General features: G+C 39.2%; 3 protein-coding genes across 12 annotated transcripts in view; 1 reads left to right on the top strand and 2 right to left on the bottom strand.

Annotated features, from left to right (window-relative positions):
• LOC132863899 (ribonuclease inhibitor-like) overlaps positions 1-13,611 on the bottom strand; it is a 201,148-nt gene that overhangs the window by 96,158 nt on the left and 91,379 nt on the right. For 3 of the 9 annotated variants that reach the window (XM_060896977.1, XM_060896975.1, XM_060896976.1), the window contains exons 4-5: positions 13,066-13,239; positions 12,196-12,369 (exon numbers count right to left, since the gene is read on the bottom strand). In XM_060896977.1, the coding sequence (XP_060752960.1) occupies positions 12,196-12,369; positions 13,066-13,239 (348 nt within the window). Of the gene's footprint in view, positions 1-1,478; positions 2,122-2,200; positions 2,485-7,021; positions 8,329-8,410; positions 8,473-8,562; positions 11,567-11,722; positions 11,900-12,195; positions 12,370-13,065; positions 13,240-13,611 lie in introns of those variants that run through there. The other 6 variants (XM_060896974.1, XM_060896972.1, XM_060896971.1 and 3 more) reach the window with 6 other exon arrangements.
• The window catches only part of LOC132863895 (NACHT, LRR and PYD domains-containing protein 3-like), a 373,784-nt gene that overhangs the window by 340,753 nt on the left and 19,420 nt on the right, over positions 1-13,611 (top strand). The window lies entirely within an intron of this gene.
• LOC132863902 (putative nuclease HARBI1) lies at positions 208-1,618 on the bottom strand. The gene is made up of 3 exons (XM_060896986.1): positions 1,480-1,618; positions 1,085-1,196; positions 208-980 (listed from the first exon to the last, which is right to left on the bottom strand). The coding sequence occupies exons 1-3, from the start codon at positions 1,546-1,548 to the stop codon at positions 610-612; spliced, it is 552 nt and encodes a 183-aa protein (XP_060752969.1). The 5' UTR covers positions 1,549-1,618; the 3' UTR covers positions 208-609.

Here is a 13,611-nt window from a genome sequence, read left to right as displayed (position 1 = left end):
TAACAGTGATCTACCTTAAAAAAAAAAAAAAACACAGTATCTTATTGGACCTCTAAAATTCACAGCAATTATGCATGGTCCCACATGGCAAAATACAGTAATGCTGTAAAATTAAAAAAAAACAGTAGTCTATTGTAAATATTTACTGTAAAAACTACAGCAATTTTTAACAGTGCACATTCCATATAAATATAAAAACACAAAGTGTAACATTATGTTCCTTTATTGAATAAGGTTAAAACAAAGCAGGTAAACCATCAGCTCCTTTTGAAACTGAAGTCACACAGTGACTCTACAAGATGGAAAGCACAGAATCAAAGCATATTATACAACAAAAGGATAAATACACATTCAAAGGTCTGTATATAACACACCCCGCATGTCTGCACACTGAAATAAATGCAGGACAAATCCATACACATCAACTGAACAGACAAATAAATGGATGCAGTAGCCTCCCTGCAAGCTTGTATTACACACAGTATACAGCACAAACATCACAAGAGGCCAAATCAATTAAAAAAAAAAAACACAAAAATTAACACAAAAAAACTCCCAAATTCCTCTGCCACTGCAGGACATATTTAACCAAAATTGAAAGTACACATACTAACTAAAATAATTCAACACATATTGGTCCCTCAGCAGCCGACCACTGTCGTCATCAGGGAAGATTGCCGGATTGTCCCAGTCCATGGCTGGTGGCACTCTGGGGCCCCTCATCTTCCTCAGGCAAGCCACATTGTGGAGGACAGCATAAGCCACAGTAATGTCACATGCCCTCACAGGGCTGACCCTTAATTTGTGAAGGCAGTGAAAGCGTGCCTTCAGGAGGCCAAAGGTCATGTCAACTCTGGCCCTAGTCCTGGCCCTGGCATGGTTGTAGGTCTGCTGTGCTTCCTGGGGGTCTGTGAAAGGTGTCAGGAGAAAAGGCTGGCAGCCATACACCCTGTCTCCCAGCAACACACCAGAGAATTCACCTGTCAACACAAAATCTCATCATTACTACCTCATAAACACAGTGATATTCTTGACACAGCCATGATGTAAAAAGTGGTTATTAATAGGGGTTTGTGTGGATCACCTTGTGATAGGCGCTGATAGATTTCAGAGGCCCGAAAGATTCTGGCGTCATGGACTGAGCCAGGCCATTTTGCCACAACATTGCTGATCACACAGTCAGCATTGCAGACCATCTGAAATCATAAGATGAGGAATATTAAACCAATCAATGCACATCGCTGGCAATGCACAGTGTTCATCAATGGACAATATCAAAATGTTATGTTCACCTGAACATTAATGCTGTGAAAGGATTTCCTATTCACAAAATCCGCCTCATGGGCACCTGAGGACTCTTTTATCCTTATGTGTGTGCAGTCCAGTGCACCAATGACATTGGGGAAACCGGTCACACAAAGTAATGAGTATCCTACTATGAGTGTTAACAGTTGTCCTGTAATTTGTAGATCCTCTTACCTGCAATCCTATAGAACTCCTCTTTGATGTCACAGAGTCTTCTGTGGCCAGGGAAGGGGATGAAGACATCTGCTAATGCTTTGATAGCCAGACACACACTCCTTATTGTGCAGCAAATTGTGGCCTTGTTCAGCTGTTCTGCATCCCCCAAGGCCACACAAACCATTTGCTCCACACTCAGTGCATGGCTCCGTGCTGTGCGGTGCTTAATCCTGGGACCCAGCAGTCTGCACAGATACCTGATGCCATCTGCAGAAAACCTGTATCTTTCATATAGATGGTCATCAGGGAAGGCCAGTGGGTCCAACTGGTCCCTGAAGACCCTTTCTGAAGGCTCTCCTGAGCACAAGTGCTTCTTCATCCACCACATCTCGCAAGAATGGGCACGCTATTGTCAGAGCAGAAAGGAACACAACACCATTTTGGGCCTTCATATAGGCTAGTGGCCACACCTGGCACTGGGGGGCTGTGCCTTATAACGATGCTTATTTGTACTGATTGCTGGGGGAAAAATTAAAAAAACTACTAAAGATGCCGCTGGTCCTGTGCGCTCACAATGGGAGCTCATATGTCATGGCTCACTTGACTTTACGAGAATTTCCCTTATATTTTTTTATTTTAAGATGTGTCATCTTCTTGGAGCTGTGGGAGGAAAGGAGAATAATGATTAATACATTTGTGTTACAGTTAGCATATAATGTACATTGAAGGCATAACTCACCTCCCACTCACGTTTTTTTATTTCAAGGTCCAGTTTCCTAATTGTCCTCTTTTTTTATTTCGGACTCCAGTACAATTTTCCATCTTTTTCTTCTTGTACTGCATGTCTATATCTGAAAAGTTCTATTTGGCACCGGAGGTGGTTGCCATACAACTGTCTGATAGCTTGTGAGCTCTGTGAACACAATACAATTAGCGCAGCGGGAATTTGGCACGATGTAGTGTCCTTCCATTAATACGCACTATGTTGCCAGGCTGGCTTTCCCACTGTACAGCATCTGGGTCCTGTTACAGAAATGAGAATCTGTGATTTCTTTTTTTTTTTTTTTTTGTAATTCACTGTTTTTATTTTGATAGAATATGCAAAAATACAACACAACAGAAAAAGAAAGATCCTGATTTAAACTAATACCCACCCACAACCACCCCCATCCCACCCCTATCCCACTGCACCCCAGGACTCATGTAAATCAAAAGTACAACAGAATAAGCTCAAAGAAATATACACAAAAATATACAAATTGAATCAGTTGTAATATTCACAACCGAATAACAACCTTAGACTAAATAACCAAAATCTTTGAAGCTATGGAAATCCAGTTCTGCCACATAGAAAGAGTAGCAGGCTTTGCGTGATTAGTCCTTGCAGAAGACAGTTCCAGATAAAGTATTTCCAATAAGGAGTGAATCCAGTGCTTAGCAGAAAGGTCATGCGGGGGTTTCCAGCGTTGAACTAAAAGTTTCTTTGCCGCAGTCAAAGCTGCCAGCCAAAATTTCAGTTGTTTCCCATTTACAGGAAACCTGGAATTATCATTCAACAACAAAACAACAGGATCCTTAGGAAAACGAATGCCGATAATCTTATATATACCATCAAGCGTGATGTCCCAGAATTTTTGTACACCTGGACAGTCCCATAACATATGCCTGAAAGTGTCAAGGCAACCTGGTCCGCAGAACATGCAATACGGCTGGGGTGAAATACCCATCGCATAACGTATACGCGTGGTTAAATATGCTCTGTGAATAATTTTAAAGTGAATGAATTTGTGGTTAGAGTTTGAGGATGCATGGAATGTATTAACCCATACTGAGTCCCAATCAATGCTTCTATTATAGGGAGTCAGATCTGCTTCCCACACTCTAGCTTTAGGGAAGTCATCAGAATTAAGGTTTGAGAGGCAAAAGTAAAAATAAGAGACCATTCCTATGCTTGGTGCTTTTTGAATCCATTGCATTACTGGGTGGATCAGAAGATTATTGCCCCAAGGAACTTTTAGATTTTTTAATGCGGAACGAAGTTGAAAATATAGAAATAAAGTGTTACGGGAAATGTTAAATCTTCCTGTTAAGTCTTGAAAATTCAAAATTGATTTCTCTCCACTTACATCATTTAACGTTAGAACACCTTTTGCAGCCCAATTTGGCTGTACAAATGGCTTCCCACCAGAAAGTAGATTCCGATTGTGCCATATAGGAGTATGAGTATGCCAAATTGTTTTAGAAGGAAAAAGGGATTCAATCTTTTTAAATATTTGGAGAGTGTAGGAGAGTATAGGTCCATAATGTAATGAGCACTTCCTATATGAGAGACCAGAAAATAAAAAATCCTGCAATCGAATTGGTGAAATAATCTCTTGCTCTATTACTTTCCACGAGGACTGTGAACAAGGATCAAACCATTTCTTGACCGAGAGCAGAACAAAGGACCAATGATACAATTTAAAATTTGGGCAGCCCCATCCGCCTTTCGTTTTAATTCTTTGAAGTGTAAACCACTTAACGCGGGGACGTTTTCCATTCCAAATATATTTTCTTAGTAAAGAATCTATTTTCTTCCAATAATTTGTAGGTGGGGGGAGAGGAAGCATGGAACTAATAAAATTAATGCGAGGCAGAATATTCATCTTTATCACTGACATCCGGGCTGAAGGTGAAGAGGGCAGACATATCCACCGTTGAATATCAGCCTCAATTTTCTCAGAGATTGCCATAAAGTTTATTTTTGAGATTAGGGATAAAGTAGGTCTGAGTTCGATCCCTAAGTATTTAACTTGTGTTGATATTAAGATATTGCTTGGAACAGAAAGGTTTAGACCATCGGAATTAAGAGGCATCAAAATAGTTTTCGAAAGATTAATTTTAAATCCCGATAGTATGCCAAATTCGTCTAGAATTTTGAGGGCATTAGGGAGCGAGCGCTGCAAGTCAGATAGAAATAATAATATGTCATCTGCATATAGGGAAATGGAGTGGTTTGAAGCACCCAACCGGATTGGCGTAACCAGATTGCACTGCCTAACATACTGTGCCAGAGGTTCTATTGATAGATTAAACAAAAAGGGGGAAAGTGGACAACCCTGCCTCGTACCTCTATGAATATGAAATCTGTCCGATATGAGTCCACCAGTAGATACCCTGGCCATGGGATTAGTGTATAGAGTTTGTATCATTCTAATGAACCGGTCGCCAAAATTGAACTTCTTTAAAGTATACCACAGATAACCCCATTCAAGCCGATCAAAGGCTTTTTCGGCATCAATAAATAGAAGGCCACTAGGCACTTTCAATTTCCTTGATTCCGCAATAACGTGTAACACTCGGCGGACGTTGTCAGAAGCCAGGCGTCCAGGGATAAAACCTGATTGATCTGGACCAATTAGCTTATGTATTACTACTTGTAGACGTCTAGCAATAACTTTAGCATAAATTTTGACATCTTCATTTATCAAGGAAATGGGCCTATAATTAGAACAGTCTGAGTGATCTTTTCCGGGTTTAGGTAGAACAGAGATTAGAGCTGTATTTAAGTCTTGGTGAAAATGGCCTTTGAATACGGCTTCATTTATAGTACGTAACCAAATGTGGCCTAATAAATCCCACAGCACCAGGTATAACTCAGCCGGAAGACCGTCAATTCCGGGAGACTTTCCTTTACTTGAACAAGTTACTGCATTATGTAGTTCTTCTAGAGTTATATCAGAGTCAAGGCTGTCCACCTCCTCCTCTGAAAGTTTATTTAAATTCAATTGGTCGAAAAATCTTTTTAACTGGCCAGTACTGGGTTGTGTTTCTGAAACATATAATTTTTCAAAGAATGACATGAATATTTTGTTAATATCTTTGGGATGTGAATTGAGAACATTTTTTGAATTTCTAATCGCCCTTATATTAAAACGTTGCTCATGTTTTTTCAGAGTAAGTGCAAGGAGCCGGCTTGGTCTGCTTCCATCTATATAGTATTTCTGTTTCGTAATATGCATAAGATATTCTGCTCTTCTGCGAAGCAAATCACTGAGTGCAGCCCTTTCCACATTTAACTCATGTTGTTTAATATTGGAAAAGTTGTATCCTAATTCCTTTTCCAAGTCCCCACATCTTTTTTCTAATACTGATATTTTTTCAACATATTTCTTTTTAAGTCTAGCAGAAAAGGAGATGGCTTTGTTCCTTAAAAAGCCTTTGACAGATCCCCATAGCATATCATTGTTGGAGACTGAATTTTGATTCAATCTGATAAACTCAGTCAGTTCTGGTCTCAGTTGAGATAGGAATTCCTCATTCTGTAAAAGTATAGTATTAAATCTCCATCTTGACGATTTACAGGATGTCTTAATCTGGAGTTGTGCCAATACAGCATTATGGTCAGAAACACTTTGTGGTAGGAACTCAATGTGTATTAGATCTGAAAGCAGTGGTGATGAAAGTAAAATATAATCAATTCTTGAAAATGATTTGTGGCTTGGGGAAAAATAGGTATATTCTTTAGCCGTTGGATTTTGTAAACGCCAGGCATCACATAAGTCTAGGTCTTTACTAAACAATCTCAGTGCCGCAGAAGAATGAGACTGTGTTACTGAAATTGAAGGATTGGAGCGATCCAAAGCCGTGTCAAACACAGCATTCATATCTGATCCAATGACGACTGAATAGTTATGAAGAGATAAAAGAGTTTTCAAAACTTGTGGAAAAAAGAAGGCATCATATGAGTTTGGGGCATATATATTAACAAATGCATACCTATTTCCTTCAATTAAGGCACAACAATACGCAACTCGGCCATCGTCATCAGAGCCTTTATGTTCAACAATAAAATTAGAATTACGCTTAAAAAGAATTGTCACCCCTTGTTTTTTAGACTTACAACATGATGATATTATGGGAATATAACGCCTGTTTTGCATTCTTTGGGTGTCCATTGCAGTAAGATGGGTTTCTTGAAGAAACGCTACATCGATTTTCTTTCTGTGCATAAGATCTAAAACCCGAGTACGTTTAATCGGAGAATTCAACCCCCTAACATTGAGAGACAATATATTTATATTAACCATAGTCTACAATTGTTGGAGTCACACAGAATAACGCATAAGGTAAAAAACAGATTATTGAGCATATAACCAAGATTTTCACAACCATTTGCAGTAACAAAATCAGTATCGGTCCTGGGTGCTTTATGCGCCTAACCGCCCCCTCCCTCTCCCCTATAACCCTTTTAGCAAACATCTGTGGCGATCGCGAGGCAATGTCTAGAACACTATTCACCTTATTAACCTCTATGATTTAAACAAACAGATAAATGTAGAATTATAGGACGATTATTACAGAACTCGGATTAATCATATAACGTGTGATATCCATAACTGAACTCTTTATGACACCGGAATTAAATTATGGGCTGAGGCCCAACTTTCAAGATTAGCGAGCTTACAGTACTTCAACTAAACTCTCTTCAAAGCAACATCCAACAGTTCGCACATGAGGTATAAAAATAACAATAGAATAAACAATTAAATAAAGTACCATATAAAAACAGAAATGTTACCATTTCACTCTGATGTGCTGAACCATGAGCAAACGCTGAACTGGTTTCTAGTTCTTGTTTTAAACAAATCTGTTACCAAAAGCGATTATAAATCCATCGACTCCTCAGGCGGAAATCTTAAGGATCTGCGAGCAGTCGGTGTCGCTGTTTCATTAAGACCCTCCAGATACTTTTCAGCGTCCTCCGGAGATTCAAACGAGTTTTTCTGACCTTTGTAAGTAACTTTCAGCAGTGCTGGGTAGATAAGGAAGGTTTCAACACCTTTCTGGTGAAGTTTGGCTCTTACGGTTGAAAACGCCTTCCTTTTTCGTGCCGTCTCGTGACTGTAGTCAGCGTAGAACTCCAGACGCGCTCCTCCGGGCAAGGTGGGTTTTGCTTTACGTGCTCCTTGAAGGATGGCTTGCCTGTCAGGATAGCGAAGAAGCCGAAATATCATCGATCGTGGCTTAGATGAGTTGGAGTTCGAATAGACGCGATGGGCTCTGTCGATCTCAATCTGGCAAGAGCGCGTCGAAATGTCAGGGATCCATTTAGGCAACATTTTCTGTAGAAAACCGATGGGGTCGTCGCCTTCCATTCCTGTTGGTAGATTCACCAGACGAATGTTATTGCGACGTGACCGATCTTCGAGGTCATTGCATTTTCGTTGAATCTGCTCTAACTGAGTCAAGCAAAAGTTCGTATCCTTCTTTGAATTGCGTAAACCACCTTGAAGATTGTCCACTTTCGTTGTAATCGACGCCATACTACTACTCAGAGAGTCAATTTCTTGTTTCATTGTACGAAGAACAGCGCTGTTTTCTTTAATGTAGTCGTTGAATGGATTGAGAGCCGTCTTTATCGCCTCCGTCAACATACAAGAAACCATTTCTCGCATAGCCTCCTGCTGTGCTTCAATTGCGTGGCTAACAATCGAGGCAACATCGTCGTCCAGTGTTTTGAGGCGTTTGCTGGTCGTAGCAGACTTTTGGGGAGAAATCGATTTTTTGCCGGTAGCCATCCTTGTATTAGAATTCACCAGTTGTCAAAAAGAGACAATATTCCCTCTGTATGACATGAATAACTAAAAATAAGAGGTTAATATTCGGGAGCCTAGTGTTGTGCAGCCATCTTGCAGCGCGCGCCACCGGAAGTCTCGAGAATCTGTGATTTTGTGTGGGCTCCAAATGATGACTCCTCACCATTGTAGACTGAGTATAGTACTTTCACAGGTTTGACATTATACCTCATGCCTTCTGGAATCCAGAGATGGTCTCCTCATCATCATCGCCGTCATGTGCTGTTGCTGCTGCACTGGGGCCTTCACCCTATCACATTTAATGGGATTCATATTGAAGCTAGTAGACAAGACATGCCAGGCCTACAGTATGGCTTTGATGGAGTACTCACTGGATCAGCATTGTCTGGTGCTTGTGCTGGTGGCTCTAACAGGAACACAGTGCTGCCAGACACTGCAAGGCAATAGGCAAACCAAAGTCAGACAGTCCAAATGGATTCAATATGAATGTGGTTGTGTCCCATGTAGAGATGGAAGGACATACCTTGGGAGGGCATCTTGGGAGGGACCTATGCTTGTCTCTTTCCCCCCAGGGATCCCCTCCAACACAGGCCTGCCTTTATTAACCTCCAAGGCTATGTCCTTTGCTGGGGTGAGGTCAGCTTTTGGTGACCCACCACCCATGCCTTGTCTGTGGGTATTCTTTTTCACTGCTAAAACAGTACGGACAATGTGTGAGCTGTTCTTGTATTTGATTTTGACTTGCTGCCATGACCAGTACTTCTAGGTTCATAGGGAGCAGTGGTGAGAGATTAAAAGAACAGACAGCCAACACAAGTAAGTTTGAATTTTGTTGAAAGATTTATATAAAGTGATAAATGAAATGAATTAATCAACTGTTTCTCTTTCAGGTAAAATGGAGAAAACAAAAAAATGAACGATAGTCCATAAAACAACAATGAAATTACTGAATAAATGGAAAACAACAATTAAACTGTGCTCTCAGTTTTTCTTATTGTGAACTGTTATTATTCTTCCCTAAGCTCTTTTTAAGACTTATTACTTTTAAGTCATTTTGAAACTACGACCGTCTTTAGTTTAAGTGGCAACTTAATATTTTTTGACTATTTATCTTTTAGTGTTCTAATTGTTTATTTGAACTGATGTTAGATTTTAAGTTTCTTAATTAAAACCTACACTGGTCTATATCAACTTTATACACCTAGTAGCTTTAACTTTGAATGTGTAATTCAATTCAACAATAAATAAAAATATTGCAAAAACATTTCAAATGTATCACCCAAAAGACATCATCTTTAAATCAAGACTGAATAAATGACAAAAGGAAAAAAAAAACAATTCAACTGTCAATGTGTAGTTCAAACACCAATAGGTTCAGTAGTTTCTTTAAATACCAGTCTGAATTAAAAAGGGGGGAAAAAACAATCGTCCAGAACGAATGAAATTTAGATGCAACAGTCCAGGCCTTCTTCTGCCGTATTGACAGAATAATGTGGGGAAAAAGAGAAAAAAACAGTTTCAACTTCCGCTCACTCACAATTTCTTTTTCCTCCTTCTGGGGAAAACTAGCAGTAAATCCACTGAATTAGTTCGATGGTCATTTTGAAATAAAAGTTCGCTGAGAGGCGCCGCCATTTTCCACAAGGTGATGAACTCTGTATGTGTCATCGCCGTGTTCACATGGGAAAACACACTCTAAAATGACTCAAAATGACTCAAATAAAGTCCCGTTCAAAGGTTAACCAAAGTCTTTCAAAACGTTTTGTCTGCATTTTGCTCACAATCAGTGATATATTTTTTCAGAAGCTTTCTACTTGCATCATCTCTTTTTTTTTATTGCAAAATGACAAACACAAAATACACATTTTAATCAATGCCACGTATCAGTCACATAGGTTACCAGAAAAGAAAGGAAAAAAAAGGAAAAAAAAAAAATTACAAAAAAAATGAATTCTTTTAAAATATCACGTTTTCTGAGCTTTTTTGTTCTTTACTTTCTCCAAAAGATTACTGTATAACTTCAAATCATTTATAAAATGGGACAGATTTGGTTTACAAAGGGCCCACTTTGTTTTGTGTATATGGTTCTTTCCTAATACAATAAATAGCTGTATATTATATTTTTCATTATTTTCCAAATTATCTCCCTCAAAATAAAAAAAAACACATCACATACACCAATTTCTACCACACAACCCAATTTTCTACTAATTTAATTTTCCATATCTTTCCAAAAAAGTCTTGAGTAGATACAATGATAAAACAGATGCAAAATGGTTTCTTTTTCCTGACCACAAAATTCACAAGCATAAGAAATATTAAGCTTAAATCTTTCCAAAACATGTTTAACAGGATAAATCCTATGTAGAATTTTGTAAGACACCGCCTTAATTTTATTGTTGACACAAAACTTTTCAGTATTTTCCATGTTGCATCATCTCTCTTCTCTCTGTTTTCACGCTAGACGCTGACGTCATCCGCTTGCTTCGTGTTTGCTCTCCTGATTGGTCAGCAATGAACTCACCTCACATTTTCTTAAAGGAACATTACTTAACTAGATTTGTAAAGTTCGTCGTGACAAACTTTGATGTTGGCTTTGATGAGGCAAGTATTCCCAAAGGCCGGTGCTTTTTGGAGGCGAGTGGACATAAGGGACAGTGTTACTTTTGGAGGCAAGTGGACAGAAAGATAGGGTGCCAAAACATTTGGAGGCAAGTGGAGACGAGCATGTGACGTCATCCGAATACTCCTGAGGAAGTTCCCCTCATTGGGCTGAGTGTTTTGATATATCACATGCCCATGTTGTGCAAAGTTTTTTATTTTCACGTGCATCACGTGACATCATTTGACGTCATCAGAATTCCCCTCATTGTTCTGAGTGTTTTGATATGTCACATGTCCATGTTCGAAAAAGTTTTTTGATTTTGCATATTTTGGGGGCGGGGCTGCGGCACAACCGAAAGGCCAATTTAAGGTTTGTTCAGAGTATCACCCTAAAGGAGCTTTAAAACTTCAGACAAACAAACAAATAGCAACAATCTTCAGACCAGGGACTAAAACATATCCGAATTTGGTGCATGTGGCTCGAAAGCCCTAGGCCGCATTAAATTTTATAAACTTTTGTCTAAGCTTAAATAGGAAAACAGAATGTTGGCTTCTACAAAGCGACATAATTAAAGAGGTAAAAATAATCTCTAAACATCTGTAACACATGGATGTGTATTTGTGTAATCAGTGTGATGATGTGATGATATCTCTGTGTTGTGTGTAGATGCTGAAGGATTTGACTTTGGATTGTAAAAGATGTTAAAGTGTGAAGTTGTAGCTGAGAGGATAAAAGGATGTGATCAGTCACAGTTATTGTTATGGATCTTCTACATCTGAATATGAATGATTCAGCTCCCAAACTGCTGGAAATGTGGGACGTGTTCTAACGCTTCACCTCCATAACTGCTTTATCCTGGAAAAAAGGTCTGAGGAGAGACTCCTGTCATACACCAGACCTGGTGAGTGTCTTATACTTAATGCTGAAAAACACAACAGGACAGAATTACAGACACATTTAAACACATTGCTTATGAACAACAGAAGCATAAATACACACATTAGATGTGACATTTTACAGCACACAGTGAATATTACACAATATCATACAGTAAAGAGACAGTAAGTCAGTAACTCACTGTAGTGTCTCCAGTTTACAGTGTGGATCCTTCAGTAGATCAGAGAGCAGCTTCACTCCTGATTCTCCTGGATTATTATGGTACAGATCCAGTTCTCTCAGGTGTGATGAGGAGTTTGACCTCAGAGCTGAAGCCAGAGCAGCACAACCTTTATCTGTAATACTGCAGCCCAACATCCTGCAAGAAAGAAAACCTTCTCACACTTAACACACTCAGTTTTAGTATTGAAAACATGAACTACACAAAATCTTTATATACAGTACATTTACTCTCCATCTCACACACACAACAATGACAATATATCAGATCACTACAATTACAGTTACCACAGAGGAGAACTGGATGTTGTGGTGTTTATTACAACTCTGTGTGTGTGTGTGTGTGTGTGTGTGTGTGTGTGTGTGTGTGTGTGTGTGTGTGTGTGTGTGTGTGTGTGTGTGTGTGTGTGTGTGTGTGTGTGTGTGTGTGTGTACCTCAGTTTCTCCAGTGTACAGTGTGGATTCTTCAGTCCATCAGAGAGCAGCTTCACTCCTGAATCCTGCAGTTTATTGTCACTCAGGTCCAGTTCTCTCAGACTGGAGGAGTTTGAGCTGAGAACTGAGGACAGAACTCTACAGCTTTTCTCTGTCAGATTACAGTCACACAGACTGGAAGAGAAATGATGAAGTGTTTGATTTATAGTGAAATGAGGTGTTTCCATCAGTGAGAAATAAAGTGTCTACCTGAACACAATGAGCTGGGATACAGGTTAGAAATCTGGGTGTAATAGTCGACTCTGACCTCAGCTTTGTTCCTCACATCAATAATATCTCTAAAGTCACATTTTATCATTTGAGGAACACTGAAAGAATTTGTCCATTTTAATGTAAAGAAGAAACAGAAAAACTTTTTCTACATTCAATCATTCCAAGTAGATTAGATTAATGTAACGCTCTTTTATGTATTTCACTAAAAAACCCTTTATACATTACAGTTAGTAACCAAATCACTCCTATTGTACAGGAACTGTACTGGTTACCTGTGACATCCACAATCATTTTAATATCATCTCAAATATTTATTTATCATCAACAAATGCTGACTTCCTTAAGGTGAATTTTAATAAGAAGAAACTTCAGTCAAACTGCTTTTAGTGTCGCTGCTCCCAGGATGTGGATCTCACTCTCAGTGTTTATCCATCAGTCACCTTCACTAAATACATTTACAAAGCAGCTTAAACACAGTGTGTGTGTGTGTGTGTGTGTGTGTGTGTGTGTGTGTGTGTGTGTTTGTGTATGTGTGAGTGTGTGTGGTGTGTGTGTTTGTGTGAGTGTGTGTGTTTGTGTGTATGTGTGTGTGTGTACCTCAGTTTCTCCAGTGTACAGTGTGGATTCTTCAGTCCATCAGAGAGCAGCTTCACTCCTGAATCCTGCAGTTTATTGTAACTCAGGTCCAGTTCTCTCAGACTGGAGGAGTTTGAGCTGAGAACTGAGGACAGAACTCTACAGCTTTCCTCTGTCAGATTACACCCACACAGACTGGAAGAGAAATGATGAAGTGTTTGATTTATAGTGAATTGAGGTGTTTCCATCAGTGAGAAATAAAGTGTCTACCTGAACACAAGGTTCTAATATCAGGATAAAAATATAAAATGAACATCTGTGTATAAACTTGGACTGCTCTTGGACAGATCCATGTGTCTCAGCTCATATGAGACGATGTATTTAACTTTCTGTAAGAAGATAATAACAGAGACGTCACTCTGAACAAACACGTCTCTTTATTTCTAGCAGAGAGATTTTCATACAGTGTGTTCAGCAGCTCTGGGGAAAGTTCTGCTGGAGAACATTTACACATTTACACACTGTCCTTTACTGCTTCATTACTGTAATGAGGCGTCATAAGGCTGA

Source organism: Tachysurus vachellii, chromosome 21 (assembly GCF_030014155.1).
Source record: "Tachysurus vachellii isolate PV-2020 chromosome 21, HZAU_Pvac_v1, whole genome shotgun sequence".
NCBI lineage: Eukaryota > Metazoa > Chordata > Actinopteri > Siluriformes > Bagridae > Tachysurus > Tachysurus vachellii.
Note: the sequence above shows the minus strand (reverse complement) of the source record. Positions and strands in the feature narration are given on the sequence as shown.

Bases quoted from the DNA above. Each gene is read 5' to 3' on its own strand.
- LOC132863902 (XM_060896986.1), bottom strand. From the start codon at position 1,548: ATGTCTTCATCCCCTTCCCTGGCCACAGAAGACTCTGTGACATCAAAG. The intron at 1,197-1,479 runs GTAAGAGGATCT...TTATGATTTCAG, and splicing joins GGAGTTCTATAGGATTGCAG to ATGGTCTGCAATGCTGACTG. The intron at 981-1,084 runs GTGATCCACACA...TTGTGTTGACAG, and splicing joins CTATCAGCGCCTATCACAAG to GTGAATTCTCTGGTGTGTTG.